This window comes from Stegastes partitus, unplaced genomic scaffold (assembly GCF_000690725.1).
Source record: "Stegastes partitus isolate 25-593 unplaced genomic scaffold, Stegastes_partitus-1.0.2 Scaffold2018, whole genome shotgun sequence".
In the NCBI taxonomy this organism is placed as follows: Eukaryota; Metazoa; Chordata; class Actinopteri; family Pomacentridae; genus Stegastes; species Stegastes partitus.
The window spans coordinates 42,797-65,620 of NW_007579749.1; the positions used below are offsets into that span (position 1 = coordinate 42,797).

The 22,824-nt window shown below is 40.6% G+C and overlaps 2 protein-coding genes across 2 annotated transcripts in view; one reads left to right on the forward strand and one right to left on the reverse strand.

The window, feature by feature from the left end:
- The window catches only part of LOC103373582 (ubiquitin-conjugating enzyme E2 D4-like), a 25,852-nt gene extending 17,712 nt beyond the window's left edge, over positions 1 to 8,140 (reverse strand). The window contains exons 1-2 of the mRNA XM_008303497.1: positions 8,052 to 8,140; positions 4,315 to 4,369 (exon numbers count right to left, since the gene is read on the reverse strand). The gene's annotated coding sequence lies outside the window, so the exon portion shown is untranslated. The remainder of the gene's footprint in view (positions 1 to 4,314; positions 4,370 to 8,051) is intronic.
- Positions 8,141 to 9,004: 864 nt separating this feature from the next.
- The window catches only part of ipmkb (inositol polyphosphate multikinase b), a 37,550-nt gene continuing 23,730 nt past the window's right edge, over positions 9,005 to 22,824 (forward strand). The window contains exons 1-3 of the mRNA XM_008303494.1: positions 9,005 to 9,261; positions 16,975 to 17,060; positions 22,451 to 22,547. Of these exons, the coding sequence (XP_008301716.1) occupies positions 9,024 to 9,261; positions 16,975 to 17,060; positions 22,451 to 22,547 (421 nt within the window). The 5' untranslated portion in view covers positions 9,005 to 9,023. The remainder of the gene's footprint in view (positions 9,262 to 16,974; positions 17,061 to 22,450; positions 22,548 to 22,824) is intronic.

Consider the following 22,824-nt stretch of genomic DNA (forward strand, 5'->3'; position numbering starts at 1 on the left):
AAACCTGGTTTAGCTGAATTTTGGGCAAGGTTATTGTTCCTTTAGAGTAATGTAGGTAACTTTGAATTAAATTTAGTAAAGCAATAGGTATTGCTTTGCAAAACTTTTGATACTCTCTATTTGAACTTTAAATGCCATATTTGGTTTTGAACTCAGGGAAGTTAAGAATCTGACCATGACTATCTAGTATGTCTGTGATTAAAATGACATCCTTCTTATACCAACTTCGAATGAATAAAGTTTTTCTGTTAGATGTAATAGCTCTATTATTCCACAAGGTGGAGCCATGTGGAGAAAAATGATGAGTAAACGCCATCTTCCAATAGTGAAGAATCTGTTTGTGGTATTCAGACAATTTTACAGGCAATTTGGATACTTCAAAGTCACATCTCAAAAGAAAATCCATTCCTCCCAATTTATCAAAATACCTTTTGGGATAGCAAACCATATAGAGTCAGGGTTACTTTAAAAAAAATTTGATCCAATTAACTCTGAAAACACCAACCATGCATTCAAAGTCAATAGTTTTTAAACCTCCTTTATTATAATCTTTAAGAAGTTGTGATTTTTTAATATAATGAGTTTTATTGTGCCAAATGAATTGATATAGTATTCTATTTGTTTTTTAAATATTTTGTGGGGTGATATATAGGGAATAGCTTGGATATATTAACTTGGAGATACCTTCTGATTTTGATAATAAGTTTCGACCAAAGATAGTTAGATCTCTTGTTAACCAGTGATTGAGACTTTTTGTCATTTCTTCTATTTTTTCCTTAAAATGTTTTGATTCTCTTGTTTTGACCTCTCTGGATAGTTGAATTCCTAAGTATTTCATTTCATTTTTTACAGGAATTGACTGAAGTTCATTATAATTACAATCATAAAGTGGAAACAGTTCACATTTTTTGAGGTTAAGACAAACACCTGATGCTCGAGAGAACACCGAGATTACTTCTAAGGCTTTCTTGAGTATTGATTTATCTTTCCAAAAAATAACAGTATCATCAGCAAACTGACTTATTTTAAATTCAGTGTCAAACATTTTAATTCCTTCCATATCTTGATTATTTATTACGAGATAAGCCATTAGTTGTGTACAGAGAATAAATAGTTTGGGGGAAATTGGGCAACCTTGCCGTATTCCACAAGAGACATTTATCCTTGGGTTGATGCCAGGATGTACTGAAACATAACTATAAATTTCATTATAAAACATTGTAATTATTTGGCAAAAGTTGTCACCAAAACCAAACATATGTAGTGATTGAAGTAAAAAATCATGCTCAATGGAATCAAATGCCTTGAAAAAAATCAATAAACAAAAATACGTTTTCTGAGTTTGTAAGGGTGTGATCGTCTAACATATCTAAAATTAACCTAACATTGTTTTGTATAACTCTGCCTTTAATAAAAGCTGATTGAAATTCATCAACTAATTTACTCAAAACACCTTTGATTCTATTGGCATAAACAAGAGCTAATAATTTATAATCATTACATAATAAAGTAATAGGTCTCCAATTGTCTAATTCTAAAAGATCCTTGTTTGGTTTGGGTAACAAAGTTATTAAGCCAATTTTCATTGTTGGGGATAATTGACCCTTCTTTATACAGTCTTCATATGCATTCAACAAAAGCTGTTTCAACTCATGCCAAAACATTTATAAAATTCTATGGTTAGACCATCAACACCTGGTGATTTACCATTTTTCATTTGTTTCAAAGCAGTTTCCATCTCTTATATAGTTAAATCCTCTTCGAGTAATGTCTTGTCTTCAATTGGTAATTTATTAATGTTGTCTTTAACTGTGTTCATAAAAATATCACATTCTTTTTTAATAAACTTTTTCTTATATACGTTGCTAATAACACAAGTTATTTCTTGTGTTATTTGTGCAGAATCTTTTATAATGACACCATTTTTATTTAACATAGTAATGTTTTTCTTAGTTTGTCTTCTTTTATCAAGACTGTAAAAATATGATGAATTTTTTCACCTTGTTCAATCCATTTGGCTTTAGATCTTACAAAGGCACCTTTTGCCTTCTCTAAATAAAGCTCATCTAGTTGATTTTGAAAAGAATGTAATTGTTCCTTGTCTTCCTCTGTTAAGTTGGGCTTTTCACAGAGTGAACTTATTTTTCCAGCCAGTTCTTTTTGTTTCATTTTACGAGCTTCAGTAATTTTTTTCCCTGATTCAATTGCTTATTGTTTTACCTGAAATTTAAACCATTCCCATTTGCTAATATTTGAATTATCCATCTTAATTATGTTATTGAATATTGATTTCACTTGTACACAAAATTCTTTGTTTAGTAATACTGCATTGTTGAATTTCCAAACATTATTGTATTTCTGTTTTTTAGTTACAAAAGACAGTGAGAGATCAATAATACAATGATCAATAAGTGGTGACACTTGTATATCGCACTTTGTTATGGAGTTTGCTACAGTTTGTGACACAAGCCAGTAATCTAGACGTGAGCATAGGTTGGAGTCAGCTGGAGTTATCCATGTATATCTTTTTATGGTTGGATTTGACAATCTCCAATAGTCAATCAGATTATTTGAGACACAAAAGGTGTTAATTATACTGTTGTTGTCTGGCTGTATCCCCTTAGGAGGCTTCCAATCAAGCCAGGAATTAGGGACTACATTAAAATCCCCTCCTGTTATTACATTGTCTGTACCATAAGTCACCCTCCATTCTCCAATCAATCGAGATAATTTTGCCATCATATTTTTATTAAGAGATCTGTTGTTGTAACCATACACATTCGCTAAAATAAATTTAACGTCAAATAAATCTATCACAGCCATTACCCAGTGACCATCTTCATCACTTTTCTGATCAATTATTGACCCTTTGAACTTGTAAAATAAAATCATTACTCCTGCAGAGTGAGGAGAACCATGTGAAAACAATGTTGTTGCTTCCAAAACGTTTCATCGTCTTTGCTGGAATGTGTCTCTTGTAAAAAAATAACATTGGCTTTGTTTTCTTTGCAAAATAAAAATATGGCCTTGCGTTTAACTATATTTTTTAAACCTCTAACAGTTAGTGAATTCAAAACGTCCATCTTTTATACAGTCTATGGTTTTTACAGAAGAACAAAGTGAAAACTATGACCGAGTCAAGTGTGTTGCCTGACTTGAATCCAACAGAACACTTTTAAAGTATTTTCAAGTGAAAGGTAGAGCAACAGAACCCTGTCAGCAAAGAGCAGCTGACAAAAAAAATGTACATCAAAAACTTTGACATATGTCAGAACATCACTCTAAAATTTGTGCAACACTCATATTTTTCATGCCAAGAAGGATTGAGTGTTATAAAAAACAAAAGTGGACAAATAAAGTACTGAAGAAAATTGCATGTCAGTAATGAAAGGTGCACAGAACTTTATTTGCATTGTCTTCCGACTGTGGGGTCTGTATTCACACACATTCTACACAAAGCTTGTATCTATCATGAAGGATTCACACGAGAGAGTGAAGGAGTTATTCCTCCATGGCATAAATGCAGCACGTCTTAATTAGTTTAATGCTTGTCCCTTCCTGTTAGTGCTTACATCATGTAAAGAAAAGATACTATCTTGCAATAGGCATAGCCATTTGTATTTCAAATCATGTAAAAAGTAAAATTAAATGAATGAATATCCCCGGTATGACAAAAGGTATTGATATTACCTGCAGAAACTAGAAAAGAGATAAATATTGCCTTAAAAAACACAACAACCACACAGTCTGTAAGGCATCAGTAATGCATAAACAGGTTCCATGAACAATCAGTTTTGTTTTAACAAACGTCTGCACTTGGTGAATGCTGGCCTAAAACGGTTTTGTCTATAGTGACATTTAAAAGACAGTTGCGCTTAATTTTCCTTTCACCTGAAAGTTGTCTGAATTTACCATATTTGAAGCTGTGGTCAGTCATCTGCACCTCTGCACTCTTTTTGTTTCTACTTTAATTTTTAAGTTCTGTTTTTTAAAGACCTGATTTTACTGGACTGGAGGGATGGCAGGTCTACCTGATTACTGCAAACTCTTCTGTACCATGCAGACATCCCTCAAAGTTCTGCTTGGTAGGTTTTGCTTGTGGTATCTGAAGTGCCATTTATTGTACATTAATATGCTTTATCTTGCAACTTATTATATTTTAACATTTTGTATTGAGTCTTTATTGAAGCACTCATTGACGTTTACACAATGTTTATTTTTTTGTGATGTGTGTGCTTGCATGCATGTGATACCTATGAATTTCAATTCATTGTCAGCTGTAATCATTCAGTTTTTCGTGTTGCCAGTTCTTACTTCTTAGTGCAGTGTCAGATATCTGCCTTTCTCGTCTTCGATCAGAGTTGGCGGTCTGTGAAAGCAGATGATTATTTAATAATGGAAACAATATGATGAATATAGCACATTGAGGGTTGGGCATCTGACTTAAACTTGGACAGGCTGAAGTGGTGCTTAATCTAATTCGTAATTCTGCTGTTTGTACATTATGTAAGGCGGATGTGAGCCTTTAGCATAAACACTCTCATGTTGTTGTGAACATGAGTACGAACTGAGCAGCTCTTCATCTTACTGTAAACTGAATGTTATCTGTTTCCTGGTTCCAGCATTTTGTGTTTATGGGACTTGAGACCAATTACAGTGATAGCATGAACTTTCCAACAGATAGCAAAATTGTCATTGCAATTCGGAACACGCACTCCCTGCAATTACAGATGAGGCCCTCAATCTCAGTAAACAGTAATCTATTTTTACATACATTCCATTACTTAGTGGACTGTTGCACTGTTTGTCAGTGTAACGGCATTTTACAATGTCTTTGTCACACACTTTGTCTGAGAAATAGGAGGGGAAAAAATCTGATGTCCTATTGGTATCAAATGACAGACAAGATAAGGTTGCCTTTGATTCGGAACGGACTTCTGATTTACTAAACTGCATAAAGCAAACATAAACCAGATATAGCATTTCAGGAAGTTATCTGACATTCAAATAACAAAGACTGACTCATCTAAGATTATTTAACAGCTGAACTGATATCATGAATGCTGATTGTGGTAAAATACAACAGTTACCATTTATAGGATGTACAGACTGATCTAAGAGAAAAATTCATTGAACTCTCGATTGAATAGCTACAGCAAACACGTCACTATATGATAAAACCAAGATAAATCTACATGGCGTGTCAGAAAAGTTCCAGGACTGGTGTCACTAAAGATATATTTCAAATCCAAACTACAAACTACCAGTTTTCCCCTTCAAAGTAATCCCCCTGGAGTCTAAGACACTTTCCCAGCCTTCTCTGCTACGCCGCCATGCATTCCTGGAAAAATTCTTCTGGGATCCTCCACAGCTCCGTCGTCACAGCCATCTTGATGTTGTTCACGTCTTCAAAACGGGTCCCCTTGATGACCCCCTTGAACTTGGGGAAGAGGAAGAAATCCCATGGAGCCAGGTGGGGTGAATACGAAGGGTGCTCCAGCACAGCAGTGTTTTTCTCAGCCAGGAACTGTCAGATGCTCAGGGCATTGTGAGCAGGTGCGTTGTCATGATGAAGCAGCCACGACTTGTCCTGCCAAAACTCTCGCCTCTTCTCACGCACTGAACGAAGCAAACGCCGCAAGATCTCTTTGTAGACGTGCTGGTTGATCGTCTGGCCCTGTGGCAAGAACTTGCAGTGGACAATGCCCCTCACATTAAAGAATGCGGTCAACATAACTTTGACTTTGGACTTTGACTGTCTTGCTTTCTTTGGCCTTGGCGACGTCGGACTCTTCCATTGAAGGCTGGTCTCCAAGTCATACTCAAAGGTCCATGACTCATTACCGGTGATGACCCTCCCTAGCAAGTCTGGTTCAGTTTCAAGACACTGGAGGATATCCTGACACACTTGCATGCATTGATCCTTCTGGTCATCGTTCAGCAGTTTTGGCAACCATCTTAGCGCAGACTTTCCGCATGCCCAAATCTTCAGTGATAATCTTCCAGACGTTGTCCTGGTTCATGCCCAGCTCATTTGCAATCAGTCGAACAGTCAACCGACGATCGCCACGCATCATCTGCCTGACACACTCAACGTTGGCCTCAGTCCTGCCCGTTGAAGGCCTTCTGCTCCTGGGGTCCTCTTCCACATCCTTGCGCTCCTCTTTAAACCTCTTGCACCACTCAAAAACACATGAGCGTGACATCGTCTCATCTCTGCACAATTGCTGCAGCAATCCTAGTGCTTATGATGGAGTTTTTCCCAACCGGACAAGAAACTTCAGGTTTGTTTGTTGCTCTGTGCTCATTGCTTGACGACACAAAAAAAGAAGACATATATTTCTATATGAAAGCATGTGGCAATGTTCAATGGCTTCAGAGAGCTGAGATTGCAGTTATATACTCCAGGGGGATTACTTTGAGGGGGAAAACTCCTAGTTTGTAGTTTGGATTTGAAATGTATCTTTTATGACACCAGTCCGAGAACTTTTCTGACACACCTTGTATGTACAATAATAACAACAGAAGCATTTAATAGGGACAGTTTGAAATATTATAGTAATGCTAGAAATTACACAACAAAAATAGTCTTTTAAACTCAAAGTAGAGTCAACTGATGTATTTTTTCTTAGTCACTATATTGTAGAAATAATATGAATGGCCTGAAATGATGAAGTAGGTCAAATAGCACTCTGGATATCACCTCTGATATTCTTTCTGAATACTTTAACACATTGCTGCCTTCATAAAATATTATATAGTATATAGCATAATAGTCATGAATCCAAACATACATATGAAACTAGAATTAATGAAATACCTCAAGCCACTAAATGAAGACAGACACATTTCCATAACATGAGCTGATGGAACAAGTGTGTTACCAGATCTCTGTCAGAGGCTGTTTTCCTGGAGGCCAGTTGAGCTCAGAGACTAGAAGAGATATGTTTCTGGTAAACTGTGATGAGATTCCCTATATCAGTAGCTGAGATGACATGCAGGGAATTAACTGCTATCTATTTAGCAGCACATGCTGAATCTATTGGCCAGGGTCTACAAGCATATCTTAATTTTGAAGAAAGCCCAAATGAGAAATCTCCCTTGTTAGCACCAGGGCTGTCAAAAGGGAATCAGTTCAGAGAAGGTTGCCAGAGGAACCCCCAAAACTCAAAAGGGGTTCGTGGAGGTTTTTTGTAGAGTTATTGGTAATTGGTTTGGTTCATTTAATGATGAAGGAATAACAAGGCCAAATATATTAGAATGCTTTATTTTAGGCCAAAAAGAAAAAAAAAATCAAAAATGTAAATGTTTAGCAGTATAAATTTGTGTGGCTTAACGTCTGTTGTGCTGGAGTATGGGATCTGGAAAACAGAGCCATAACTCAGTGTTGCTGCTGTAGCAGGGATTGTCTTTTTAAAACTGAGAGAGGTTGTTATTTGAAGTATATCATTGATCGAGATTAGGTTTTTGTCACGAAAATTAAAAAAACATACTGAGGAACTATTTTAGGTTGTAGTTTTTTGTCAGTATGGCATTATTATAGAGCTATTTTGAAAAATCTTGCTAAATGCAGGTCCTAGAGACTATTTATGTATACTTATACTTGATATAAAACTGTGATCTTGTCTTACTTTCTGCCAACAGATTTACTGTATGTGCACATAACTCTCGATGCCAAGGTCCCTATTTGCCTAATTGTAAGAAAAAGAAAATCTCTACATTTTATTTAGGAACAGCTACAATATGTTTGGGATTTAAAACACAACAACAACAACAACAATACTAATAAAGTGTGTGCTTCTATGCCAGAAGGGTTGACATTTAAACGGACTGAAATGTGACACCGAAGCCAGCTATAAACAGTGACAGCGAGCTGGGAACGCCACAAACGCCTCTGCTCATTTTGTCCACACTGATGACAAATACAAACCAATCTCAGCGCGCTGCCGTCAACGGGACACAACGCACGTTTTTGCGACAGCAGCGGTCGTAAACGTGTGGGAGGCTTTGGGCGCTGCTCGTTACGTAGAGAGGTAGCCGCCTACACTGACCTGGATATCTGGCTGAGGAGGACTCCACCGACCGCTGCTTATATCATGGACTTTTGGACGACAATGCATCGTGTTTATGTCCATTTTCCGCTGACTGGCCTCCATGATGAAGGCGGCTATCGGGCAGGTGTGATGTCGGTCTGCTCTTTTGAACTGTGACGGCTTTGATTAGCAGACTCATGGACAGTATCGATGAGTTAGCATCGAAACCTGGACTGAATAACCTCTTCATGCTATTTTATCTTGTCTGTTCGCCCGTCCCTTCTACTCGGTGGAGCTGGATCGCTCCTGGCGGTGTCGTAACATCACCATTACAGACTGGCAGCAGTATTTACTAGTGGAACGGGGAAGTGGAGCTGTGTCAATTTAGCGGAACTTCAGGAGGTTGAACACCAGCTGGCCTCGATGGGCCTCCGCAATAAAAGCACCAAATATAACAGCGTTCACTTTTAAAATAGAGTCGGGGGGTTGGACAGAGAGGTGACGCAAGGAAAAAAAAACAGCAGACGATTTGACATCCGTAAAAGAGCACTTTGTGTTGTGTTATTACCGTGTACATTGTATTATCGGCACTGCCGCATTTACTTTGGAGGCTTCGACCGGACATGGTGGCGGGCTGTGGGCGTGCTGACACGGGGAGGAAGTGGGATGTGTCCAGGATGTATTTATGCTGCTGTCAAACATATGAACATCAGTGAAGGAGCGCTGCTTTTCTGGCGGCTGTCCTCGGTGCTGGTGCCTGTCAGCGGGAGACGATAGCGGCCGGGACCGGAGCTGCTGGGTGGGCTGGGTCTGGACCGGACGGTTCCGGAGCAGTCTTCTCTCCTCTCACACTGTGTTGGACGTGTGCGGGGCTCAACTCTGTGCTTACGTAATGACTATGTGAATCGATCAGTCCCATCCTTGACTTTTACATTTATTTTTCTTTGTCTTGGACAAAAGCCTTGACCCAAACCTTTTTATATTTGACAAATGTCCACAACTCAACATCAGGTGATGATGGAGTCATCTCTGGCCCTCGGCAGACTGGAGCTGACCCCAAGCCCTGCCCCTGTTGGGGTTAACCTGACCCCGCGGCTCTCCGGAGGCGCCCCCGCCAAAGACAAGTCCGGCCAGCGGGCTGTAGGGCTTCAAAGCCCGGCTCACCTGAACGGCTGCGTCCCGCTGTCACACCAGGTGGCGGGTCACAAGTACGGCGTGGACAAAGTGGGTAAGTTAACTGGGAGAAGACTAAGTCACTGTATGCGTATTCCTCACCTTCATGCGACTGACATACTTACCACACTTACACCTTTTTGAGCTTCACAACGTGTTTGTAAGTCAGTCATTCTCACACACGCACACACACACTCACACGCTCACTTGCTCACTGTCAGCTTGTGGTTGACAGCTCGGGTTTGGCCAGGTGGACTGCCTGAGCCTGAAGACATGATGTTAACTTCAGTAGAACATTGGACCTGCAGCTGTCTTCATGCTGCTACGGTCTGCCACTCCTGCATTATTGGAAGAGATGTGGATGACAGACGAGTAATTCAACAATGGCTTTGTTCTGCTCTGTCATGTATGTTTGCTGTCAGCAAGTATAGAAAAATGGAGATTTTAAAATCTGAGCTCAGCATGGTGTATTTTTTTAATAGAGGAGGAAGCAGTATGTATCTGATGTGAGATTCATGGACCTGTGGAAGTGAAGTAGATGGTCTTTCGTATTTTGTCCCTACTCATGTAGAAAGCTACATGTTCATGGTTCAGCTATTATTTGTCGATGTGACTGTGTCTTCGTTGCTTCCTCTAGTCTTCACACACACTGACTGTCAGATGAGGTGTTACTATAACTAATTGTGCTTTTTATTGTTCTTAGTTAAAGTGCTGTCTCAGGTAGGTGAATCAATAGTGATCAGTCAGTCACCACAATGAATTGAAACATACTCATGTTGTACAGACAGGATGGCATTCTCAGGAGTTATCTGTGGCCTGCAGTGCAGTCTGGGTAAACCTGTCCACCCACAAAGATTTCCCTGGTTGAAGTCTTTTTTTCTGGTTGAAGTGTGAACAGACTAGGTGTGGAGTATACACCATTTATTTTAGTATGAAAATGAGTGTGTTTCTTCAGCCATGTGTACCATGTTGCAGTACTGGCCTACCACCTGTACCGACTCTGTAACTCTTCCACATGACACACAGAATGAGCTTTACCCAATATAACTTAGTTGGTAAAATGGTTGGTAACAAGTGTGATGTGTCATTGTCAGTCATCGTGCTGCATCTCGGGTTCAATGATATGTTGCATTTTCCAACTGTCAATGGCTGCCAATATAATTGGAGAGGTGTCTGACACTGTTTCAAAAAGAGTCCAATGACATCAGATCACTGCTTCCGACACACTGATTTATCTGTAATGACACACCGCAAAACAAACACTGACCTCAACGTACTGAGTTTCTATTTTTTGCTATTTAAAATGGGTAAACTCCTATTACACTGTCAAGCTGTGTCCCTCTCTCTGTCTCACAAATTCATTGACAGCAGACCTGTTTGAGAACAGCTTCTCCTCTCTGCTAACACTGTGAATCAGAACACACACGGGAGAAACAATTGTCAGCTTTTCCCTCCTGAACAGAATCAGTGCAGACTTCTTTAAAGGTTAGTGTTATGAACACCTCTGCACAGATTTGTCCAAATGTGGCACATTCAAGTTACCTTTGATAATTTATTCTTAAATCACAATCAGAAATACTTTACTGATTATGGTTATTGATCATATCAGTCTTTAAGTTATTATAAGCATGTAAGATGCTGTATTACCTTTCCATTTGTAACAATGGCAGGGAGACCACTGGTTTAAGGCTGTGTCTTTGTCTAGTGTGAATCGTAGCTGCTAACTAGTATTAAAAGCTTTGATTATATTTCTTTCTGAACGCACACACAGCCAGCTGTGGACACCATGGCTGCGTGGTGTGATGTTTCTTTCGAGTCTGCTTGGAATCTGCTAGAACTCCATTTCACACATGTGCAGTAGATCTTACTTACATATTCCGCACATTTACACCACTGCCAAGCAGGCATGCTACTGCCCTAGTTATGCACGTACATACATTTTGGGCTGCATGCAGACGTCTGTGGATGGGTCTGTGCTCACTCTTGTGGATTTGGGAGATTACGAAGGTTACATCAAACAGGAGCCTTGCATGCTCTTGAAATGCAGAAAGTCTAACATTGGACTTACTTTTAGGACCAACTGCAGTGATGAGGGGGAACAGAGAGATGCTGTCGTGGCCTTGCATGACCAGGGCCTGTATTTCCTTTTTTGGGGCAGTAAAGACACAACATTTGAAAAACTGTGGTTTTAATGTAGTGGCTGAATGGTGTATGTAAACGAAATAGATCAATAATAAATGCAGCAGTATATTTTTGCTTATCAGAAATCAAAGACTAATACAAATCTGAAGCCATGAAACCTGTTTCCTCTCATCATTGAAAGGTTAAAGGAATTAGTGGAAATAATGGAATGTAGATGTGTGCAATATGGAAATGGTGGTAGTGTCACTAATGAATTGTGCAGAATATTTGTGTGATGGTGGCTTGTTCAGAATGTCTCTTGGAAGTAGAAAGAGGCATTCACTGAGGCAGGCAGTATATTTGACAGTAACGTGGAACCTTATCTTTGTCCCTCTTGGGCTTGGTAAAAAATAATGATTAAACCAGGACGCACAAGTTCCAGCTAACAGGAAGAGAAAAGGAGTACTGCATATTCTACAGCGGTTGTGGCACAAGCACGAGAATGTTGTTGAGCTTGTACTGCTGCTGGCTGAACATGATCTCCTCCCAGTGTTTCCCTTGGCCTCCAGTGCCTCTTTGTTTAAATGTATATCAGTAATGCACATTGTGCCACAAAGGGCTAAAAGTGTGAAGATCACTGACTGAAGAAGATGGTTATAGTGGTTAATTTAGTTTTTCGCACACAGGTAATCCAATGCTGATGTTTTTTAAAAAGTCTACAGACAATCTATTGACCATTGTGGCTCATCCCTGGTTCAGCTTAAGACGAGATAAGAAGCATTTTACCTGTGAGTTCAAGAGGCAAACAAGATTTCATTCAAATGATGCAGCTGAAGACGTTGCTTTGCTGCATTGTCTCCTGATGTTTTGGCCAATGTGAATGTGAGCCACTGCAAGCTGTGATCATGGTTACCATGCAATTCAGGCAGAGAAAGCTGCTGTTGAACACTGTGCATACATGGTACTTTTTCTTTGCTAGAATTAATAACTGATGCCAAGAAGTCAAAATACTTTACATGTCTAAATGTCATTTGTTGCTGCCTTATATTTTGAGTCTAAAAATAAAACAATATGGGGCTGCAAGGTGGCGCAGTTGGTTAGCACTGTTGCCTCGCAGCAAGAAGGTCGCCAGTTTGTGTCCCGGTGGGGGCAACGGGATCTTTCTGCGTGGAGTTTGCATGTTCTCCCCGTGCAGCATGGGTTCTCTCCGGGTTCTCCATACTTCCTCCCACAAGTCCAAAAACATGTTGAGGTCAATTGGTAATTCTAAATTGTTCGTAGGTGTGAATGTGAGTGTGCTTGGTTGTCTGTCTCCAAGTGTAGCCCTGCAATAGACTGGCGACCTGTCCAGGGTGTCCTCAGCCTTCGCCCTAAGTCAGCTGGGATAGGCTCCAGCCCGCCCGCGACCCTAGTGAGGATTAAGCGGTGTATAGATAATGGATGGATAGATGGACATAATACTTACAATTCTAATCTGTGTGCTTCATCTTCAAAAATGGCATTTGGCTGTGTTTCAGACTTAATGACTTATTAATTAGCAAGACACAGGTAAACTATAACTGCTTTGTGAATGATATTTATCCCAGACTAATGTTGGCACTGAACTCTAGGTTGGGTATCATTTGTATTTTAATGATTCTGACTATGGTTCCAAATCTGCTCATCAGTTCTGGTTCTTAATAATTCCCAATTCCAATTTCTTTGAGGGGCAGGTGGTCAGAATTAATAGAATAGAATAGAATAGAATAGAATAGAATATAAACTCCACTCAGACAGATCCCGGTGCCCCCACCGGGATGCAAACCGGCGACCTTCTTGCTGCGAGGCAACAGTGCTAACCAACTGCGCCACCTTGCAACCCCATAATATAATATGTAATCGTAAAGTATTTTAAGACATTTCTGAATTGAATACTTTTAATACAGGCTGCAAGGTGGTTTGATGATGGCTCTCCAGTTACTTTCATCCTCAGAACTGCGATTAGAGTCCCAGCCTTTCTGGTCTACCTGCTTTCTACTCCTCCTTGACAGGAACCCAAGTATTCACCTCAGATCTCCCATCGTCTCTGGTTTGCGGTCTTTTAGTGCTTGTACTGGTGCTATCTCAGTGGTATCCATACAGTAGCCGTCCTTGGATACAGTCCTTCCCAAAAACTTCACTTTATCTTTAAACACTTCACACTTTTTAGCTGATAGCTTTACCCCATGCGCCTGATGGCGATGCAACATCTCTCTCATATCATGCAGGTGGTCCTCAAAAGACTTGCAGTTGACCAGATTGTCATCCAAATATGGCTGTGATGTTTCATCACTCACCCACGAGATTCCTCCATACTTCGCTGGAACTCAGGACCAAGGACAGGCCGAAGGGGATCCGTACCCATGTATGAACCCCACGGTCTTATAAAGGCTGTGAGTGGTCTGCTGCTCTCCTCCAGGAAACCCTGGTGGTATGCCTTGCCCTGGTCCAGTACCGAGAACCACACACTCCCACTGAGACTGTTTAGGATGTCTTGCACTCGGGGGATGGGGTGACGGTCTGGAATGGATTTTTGGTTCAATTCTCTATAATCCACACACAGGCGTAAACTCCCATCTTTCTTACATACACAGACTATAGGTGAGGAGTATGGCGACCGGGATTTTTGAATCCATCCTCTATTCAGTAGGTCCTCCAGATAGTCTTTCACCTCCTTGTGGAGTGGTTTGGGTACTGAGGTGTAGGTGTGCCTTACTGGAGTTTTGTCACTCAATCTGATTTTTAACTGCAGAGAAGGAATGCATCCCATATCATTCTCGTCTTTTGAGAATGCAGCATACTATTCTCGTAGCATCTGCTTCACTTTTCCCTGCTGTTCTGGGGTCAGGTGATCAACTGACACTGGAGGGTCCTATAGATCTTGTTTACATGTGTTTGGTGATCTTTGTTCTCTGTGCTTTACAGGAGTGCTAGCTATTCTGGCTGTGTTTTCACTAGTGTCTGCTGTATTGGTTGTGCTGTTTACTCTGGTGATGTTCTCGTTAGCGTCAACTGGCCTTGCATCTGCTAGATAAATAGCCGTAACTTGCTGTCGCCACCCCAGCACTGTACGCGGGGTGAGAGTAATATCATGGTTGCTGTCATTAGTGATTGGAATAGCCACCCTTTACCAATTTCCCTTCTGCAGGCAGTTAACAGTTTCAGACATGTTCAGCCCTTCTGGCCACTTTGGGACCTCCTCTGGTTCAAAGAAGACTTCTTGTTTCGTGGGGAGTGGACCTGTCCTCACATTACAACTAACCTCCCTAGTCTGGCCTTCTGGAATTAGTGTCTTTAGTCCTCCAATTTTCACCACACCCTCCTTCTCATTCTGGTCACTGTACTGTACTAGGTGGATCAGCACGTTAGCTTTTTTAAAATCTATGGAGAAAGCTTCATTCACCACAGCAGGTGTAACTTCTGGATGCTGCGCCATGCCATTCATAGCCAGATGCTTGATCACATTGTAGCCAATAATCGGGAGTTCTGCTACTCCTGGCTCATCGGAGACTAGCACTGGGACTAGTAGCTCTGGCTGTGTGCCCTTATTAGATCCCAGCTTGAGTTCAGTTCAACCCAGCCTGCAAATTGTATGGGCGTCTGGTTTGCTGCTTTGCCAACCAGAGTCTGGTCCTCACCCAGGAATTCACCCATTCCCCATAACAAGATGTGTGGGAGACAGGATTTTCTCAAGTTTTAGTTGATAATCATCACCTGTGAACCCGTATCCCACAGGGCTTGTGTGGGTACTCCCTCAAAACAGCAATCTACCATGTACTTTTTCCAATGAGGGTATTCAGTTTCGTTTTGCGGCGTAATGTGAGATGGCTAGCATAGGTGGCACCCACTGTCTGTTGTGTTTTTCCGTTTCTCTCTAACACTGCCTCCAGCTGCCTAATCCAATCACACAGTAATTCACACACCTTTTCATCTGGTTCAGCTTGACTTGGGGATAATGGCTTGGGGGGTGCGACTGCTCGGATTGTCGCATTCATGCCATCAGGTTTTCCAACCAGCCCCCGTTGACCTCTGCAGCCTCTCAAGAAGTGCCCTGCATGTCCACACTTGAAACAGTGTTCACGCTGATCACCACACGCGAACTGGCGACCTTCTTGCTGGGGGCAACGGTGCTAACCACCGAGCTACCTTGCAGCAGTTTGGATAATAACTTTAGATATATTTTGAGACATACAAGACATTTGTGGTGTGAATTTTCAGCAAACATATACTCTGGTATTGATATTTGTAATAAGCTTGAATTAGTCAGTCATATCAGCCTGTTGAATTATCACTTTCACTCTGACTCAGTTTCAGTGCCTGAAAAAACAGAATTACAGATATACAACCCAAGTTGTAGTGTACTAGCATAATCCTTCTAAAAATGACTAGTCAATTTTTAGTCAGTTGAAAATTAATGAATTTAATCAGTTTTATCAGCAAAAATGAAAGATACAATTATCTAGATATCTGCTGTTGTCCATTTATCACTACCTTTTTCATGCCATTAGTGTGCGTGCATGTGTTCATTTCTGTGTAATCAGTAGCATAATGCATATTAAGCACTTTAACTTTTTTAGAATTTTGTATATTTTCCCACAAAAGAAATGAAATATAAATATCAAAACAAAAGCAGAAGCAACACAGTGGCTGCAGAGTGAAGGGGTGGCCTGTCTAACTGCTTGGCCTCAGGGTTTTGACCGTACAGAACCTACCCAAATATCCTCAGGCTCCTCCAGGCCCTTGTAAGTGTGCTGGTTATTTATGAAGGTTCTGTATATTGTTTAGTGCTTGTATGTTTGTACATTCTAGAAGAATCTACAGATCAACCAAAGACCAGAATAATCCTTTCTGTCTTGACCTATCTTTTTCTCACTGCACCTTTCTTTTTACATTTGTACATTGCAAGTATGATTGCAAAGTGGTCAAATGATTTTCCTACTCATGGAAAAGTCTAATTTGTGGTGAAACACATTCAATGAAACACACAGTGATGTAGAAATAATTAACTGTAAAAGCGACTAACCCTACATTTTCAAATAGAAGAATGTACTAAAGCAACAATAACATATGGCATTGTCTGCAGAAAAAACAATAATGGCTTGTGATTACAACAAAGTTGTATCAGCAGATATGTGATATGGGCTGTATTTATTAGGCATCTCAGACTTCATGTTGAATGCGTAAAATTGCTTCACACTGAACAATGCTTAAGCAAATCTGTTCCATTATTTTGTGCTGTGTGCATGAATAGATTTTGGTTTCACCAACAAGGTTGAAAAACTGGGAAATGGCCATTACAGTCTTTCCTATGAATATTCTGTCAGCTACCAAGTTGATTATTAAGCTGTAGTTCAGAGAGGACAACAGCCTCTAACCTCAGCCCTTAAGTTAGTGAAGACAGTGAATAAACAGTGACGGTAAATACAGTTTTTCAGAATAACTGTTAAACTGAGGTGTCTGTACTTCAGCACACTAACACTGATGTGCTAAAACCAGGATTGAAGCCAAATTGCTGGGTTCCTTTATCAGTGGTTACATATTGGTAATTCCTGCCTAAAGCTCCACAACCTTTACTTTGCTGAACTCTTCATAGTTTTTTTTTTTAAAACCAGCTTTGTGTTTGTTTCAGGTATTTTGCAGCACCCAGATGGAACAGTCCTGAAGCAGCTTCAGCCTCCACCAAGAGGTCCACGAGAGTTACAGTTTTACAGCATGGTAATACACACACAAACTTCTACAGCTACTTATTTACAGTTATGTCTTTTTTCATGTCTTTTAACTTTATTTTTAACTTTGTCAGTTTTTTTGTTACGGTGGCCGAAGGACGTGTGCGGGACCCAGAACGAGAAGGAAGCAGGGTTAAAAGGAATTACAGGTTTTATTTAGTGGGTCCGGGGAGTGCAGGGCACCGGGAGGCAGGTGAGGGATCCGGGGTAGGCGTGCTGGTTGTTGCGGCAGTGCAGGCGAGTAATCTCCCGTGCAGGTGTTTGTGTGGTGTTCTTCCCGTGCTGATGCTCATGTGGTTATCTTCCCGTGCTGGTGCTTGTGCAGAGAGGTGATCCAGACTCGTGTTTCCGCGGAGGGAAAAATAGCTGCCGTAGCGAGCTGGAAAGCTGGATGCTGGGACCGGTGGAGGAGACGCTGGAGAACAAAGAGAGAAACATGGTCACTCGAAAACTTGTGATTACTTAGCAAGAAGCACATGTACTAGAGCTAAGCGGCCTGAATGTACCACTCGTGGAGTTGGCAATCATCCGGCACTGGAGCACAGGTGAAATGGTGGCTTTATCCAGCACGTAACGAGGGTGATGAGCTGTAGCTGTGCCAGCGCAGGAGCGTCCTCCTCCAATCAGCCCCGCCCAGCCTGAAAACTAAAAACAGCAACAATTTCCCTGAGGTTTGCACCACAGGGATCAATTAAATTCTATTCTATTCTATTCTATTCTATTCTATTCTATTCTAAAAACACAATCTAACCGTATACAAAAAACAACCGCCAGCATGCACAGTGAACACATTCACAATCACCACATTTTTTAAATAAACTGTTCAGAAATTTAGGCACACACCCTAGATTCAAACAGCACACTACAAACACTATAGCGCCACCACTTTTTTCAGTAGAAAGATGAGCTGTCTAAGCTGTCATCACAACAAAACATCCAGAGGGGTGTACCACAGAGAGAGTAATTTAAGGGGTTAGCAAGGTTTGCTGTGCTGAAGTTTTTGAAGTTTCAGAGCTCTAACATGCAGCTGTCGAAATAGAACTAAATGGGTGCTTTGTGCTGCGTATTAACCAGAATCAGGATCAGAATCTCTTTATTGTCATTTTACAAAGAAAGCACAATGAAATTTGAGATAGCAGCAGTATAAAGTAATTATAAGGGTATTTACATGACTGAAGGGATGAAGAATAGCAAAAAATAGAATAAAACGTATATATATATATAAATAAAATAACTTGCACCATTAACAATTTTACATCAGCCTTCCTTTCTTGCTTCATTTGAAGTAACAGTACATTTTACACTAGTAAAGTTGTTGTTTTCTTCATGGCTCTCTGATATATCAACCTGTTTCTCTTGACTAAAGGTGACCCTTTCATTTTGTGTGACACATGACAAACACCCCAGAAGGTCATCTCTGATTGAGGCTTTAAGTTTAGTCAACAACCTGGCTGTGTTGAACTTGCTCCATAGTACACCCCTCTGGAGAACGTTGGTGTACACCAATCAAGCTTCTCCAAAAAATCAGTGCTGTTTGAAAAAAGGGAAATTAATGAGCTGCAGATATGTTTTAATATTAGTCGTTGAATTTTGCTTTGACTATATAGCCACCTGATGAGATAAAGTCAAATAATCATTTTCATTATAAAAAGTTAAACAAAAAAACCCTAAATATCAAATGTACATGTCTAAGGTTTTTTGTTGAATGAAAAACTTAAATGACATGTTTGACTGGATTATCAACTAGTCATCTAAATGACATTCAAATGAAGTTGATATTCCGGTTCTTCAGAATCACATTGCATGTTGTCACAGCTCTGTGTTGAGCAATATCTTGTTTTAAACTCCTTTGTACACCGCCGCTCATTATGCAGGATTGTCATTGACGGGCGTTGTCTAGAATTTGAATAGAATCTAATGTGTTTGTAGCACATCTGCACACACAGCTTGCATGACTGCATACACTGCCTACCAAGCTCTGGGTTACCACCAGAGTACAGTGTATTTCTCTGCTGATGACTTGTTGCTAATGAATCTGTATCAGAACATAACATGAGCACATACAAATATTCCAGACATGCTGGCAGAAAATAAAAAAAGCTTCACTGTTTGCTTTAGAACTTAGCACTACTGTCAGCCTCAGCAACTTTAGTTCAAGCAGGAGTGAGTCATAGCACCTGTCTCTTGACCAACCAATCAAACCAGATCTCAACAGTAGGCACAACACTCACTAATCCTGCACAGGGTTGGATGGCTAGTTACAAAATCAGTATGTAGCTGTTGTAAAATATCAGTGCATCATTTTATGTGCATTATTTTATTTGATGGCTTTTTTGCTGTTTATACTCAGAACCACCAAGGCTGGAAGCGTTATGATTCAGGTTCTCTGTCCAAAAATGATGGTACCCTTAACTTAATATTTTGTTGCACAACCTTTTCAAGGAATCACTGCAATCAAACGATTTCTATAACTGTCAATGAGACTTCTGCACCTCTCAGCAGGTATTTTGGCCCACTCCTCATGAGAAGACTGCTCCAGTTGTCTCAGGTTTGAAGGGTGCCTTCTCCAGATGGCATGTTTCAGCTCCTTCCACAGATGTTCAATGGGGTCTAGATCAGGGCTTATAGAAGTCCACTTCAGAATAGTCCAGTGTTTTCCTCTTAGCCATTCTTGGGTGTTTTTAGCTGTGTTTTGGGTCATTATCCTGTTGCAAGACCCATGAGCTGCGACTGAGACCAAGCTTTCTGACACTGGGCAGCACGCTTCTCTATAGAATACCTTGATAGTCTTGAGAGTTCATTGTACCCTGCACAGATTCAAGACACCCCGTGCCAGATGCAGCAAAGCAGCCCCAGAACATAACAGAACCTCCTCCGTGTTTCACAGTAGGGACAGTGTTCTTTTCTTGATATGCTTCATTTTTGCGTCTATGAACATAGAGCTGATGTGCCTTGCCAAAACGTTCCAGTTTTGCCTCGTCTGTCCATAGGACATTCTCCCAGAAGCTTTGTGGCTTGTCAACATGCAGTTTAGCAAATTCCAGTCTGGCTTTTTTATGAATTGTTTTCAACAATGGTGTCCTCCTTGGTCGTCTCCCATGAAGCCCACTTTGGTTCAAACAACGACGGATGGTGCGATCTGACACTGATGTACCTTGACCTTGGAATTCACCTTTAATGTCTTCAGAGGTTGTTCTGGGCTGGTTTGTTACCATTCGTATTATCTGTCTCTTTGATTTGTCATCCTGCGGCCACGTCCAGGGAGGTTGGCTACAGTCCCATGGATCTTAATTTCCGAATATGTGCAACTGTAGTCACAGGAACATCAAGCTGCTTGGAGATGGCCTTAGAGCCTTTACCTTTAACATGCTTGCCTATAATTTTCTTTCTAATCTTCTGAGACAACTCTGTCCTTTGCTTCCTCTGGTCCATGTCACCAAACAGCACAGTGACGACTTGTAACCCTATAAATAGGCCGACTGACTGATGACAAGTTTGTAGACACCTGTGATGCTAATTAGAGGACACACCTTGATTGAACATGTCCCTATGGTCACATTATTTTCAGTCTTTTCTAGGGGTACCATCATTTTTGTCCAGGCCTGTTTCATGAGTCGTTCTTTTTTTTAAAAAATAATTCTGTTGAACCACGGTTCAAAAGCAATGTCTGATTTTCATTGCTTAATTTTCATTGAATTTTTATTTATTATTACTTTTGTCAGATTCAAGTTATTTCTGTGACCATTGTGGGTTTTTCTTCCATTAACTGAGGGGTACCAACAATTTTGCCCACGGGTGTAGTTTGCCATCAAAGTTCTCATGTTTTTTTTTCTTTTTAGGTGATTCAGGCAACTCCTGAGAGGACCATGAAACTAAACCTGACCAAAAAAAAGTCAGGAGGATTATTAATATCTCCAAGTTCTTTGTTGTACAATATTACAGGGGAGCCCTTATAGCTCACCTGGTTGAGCAGGTGACCCATAAACAGGGGCTGTAATTCCCTAATGCGGTCGTGAGTTCGACTCCCACTCACAACAGTTAGGGGCTGCAAGGTGGCTCGGTGGTTAGCACTGTTGCCTTGCAGCTGGATGGTCTCCGGTTCGTGTCCCGGTGAGGACACCCGGGATCCTTCTGTGTGGAGTTTGCATGTTCTCCCTGTGCATCGTGGGTTCTCTCTGGGTTCTTCCTCCCACAAGTCCAAAAACATGTTGAGGTTGATTGGCGATTCTAAATTGTTCGTAGGTGTGAATGCGAGTGTGCTTGGTTGTCTGTCTCTAAGTGTTGTGTGACAGACTGTCCAGGATGTCCCCTGCCTTCGCCCTAAGTCGGCTGGGATAGAGTCCAGCCCCCTACAAACCTAGTGAGGATTAAGTGGTGTATAGATAATGGAAGGATGGATGGACAACATTACAAAGTTTTCTGAATAATTCAATGTGGTACAAGTCAAAATTGTAGTTTAAACGAGATGACCTTTTAGTCAAGGCCACGTAGTAATTCGTCTGACTCACTGAATGTAGATTTTGAGTGTAATCCGTATAGCCCTGCCCTTTTGACTATGTGCAGCTTTCTTGCTCTTTCCACTATGTGCATGCTGCTGTTTTCAGAACCCACTTTGCTGGAATCGGAAACAACAACCTCAAAGCAGCAGTCTGCGTGCCAAAAGTTTTTGTCAAGAGTTTGACTCGTGCAATAAGACAGGCTTCCATTTTAATACAGTGCTCACCTACTTGCATGCAAATATTCAACCAAAGCAAATCTCATTACTTTAAAGGGGCATCACTGTTGCATTCTGGGCTTAGCACTGCCCAGGGCAATTATGATTGGTTTAAACAAATGCAAACAAGCCAGAGTTTTTTTTTTTTTTTTTTCGTCCATCATAACAGAATAATAATGAGGTGCAGCCTGAACATTCAGCAGAGCAAATACAGCACTCTACAGAGAGGCATGGCTAAATGAGACAACATAGCAACATACCATGTACTCAAACAACCTTTTAGTCAAGGCCACATAACAAAGTACTCATTTATATACACACAAAAGAATTCAATCAAAACAATATGCTAGGCTTTCATCAAAAGTCCTCAAAAATGTTCAGTACATAAAATGCGACATACAAGTACTGTACAGTTTGTCCTCTTAACATGCAATTGCTCTTAATTGCTAATTGTCTTAGAGTGACATTAAAGTTCTGCACTGTGGCTACTGCCAAGGTAGTGTAATCAGTGTCAGCAGGTCATAAGAATGGCTATATTAGCAGAAGCTGTTCAGTGACGATGCAAAACTAACATTGTAGGCATAATTCACTGCTGAATATACAGCCAGACAGGTTACACACCTCTGAAGTAGATGATGTGTATGGTATGTGTCTGTGTTTTCTAGGTGTATGCAGAGGACTGCTGTGATCCTTGTCTTCTAGACCTCCAGAACTATCTGCCCAAATATTACGGGACCTGGTCTTCTCCTGACAGCGCTAATGGTAAGGGACTGAGCTGTACTGAACCATCTCTCTCTTACTCAGATCACCCTGGTGATACAGACTCGTTTCAGCAAAGGACCAAGCTGGTGCTGACTTGACAGTTATGAATGTTGCTCATATGATAAACTGGTAATTACAGTTTGAGCCATGTCAGAGTTTGTGGCCAAGTTAAGTTATAAAAAGTAAAATATAAAAATCTGGATTTTTCTACATAAATACAGCAAACTTGATAAGGATCCCTTAGGTCTTTTTTTTGTTGTTATTTAGTTTTATTACA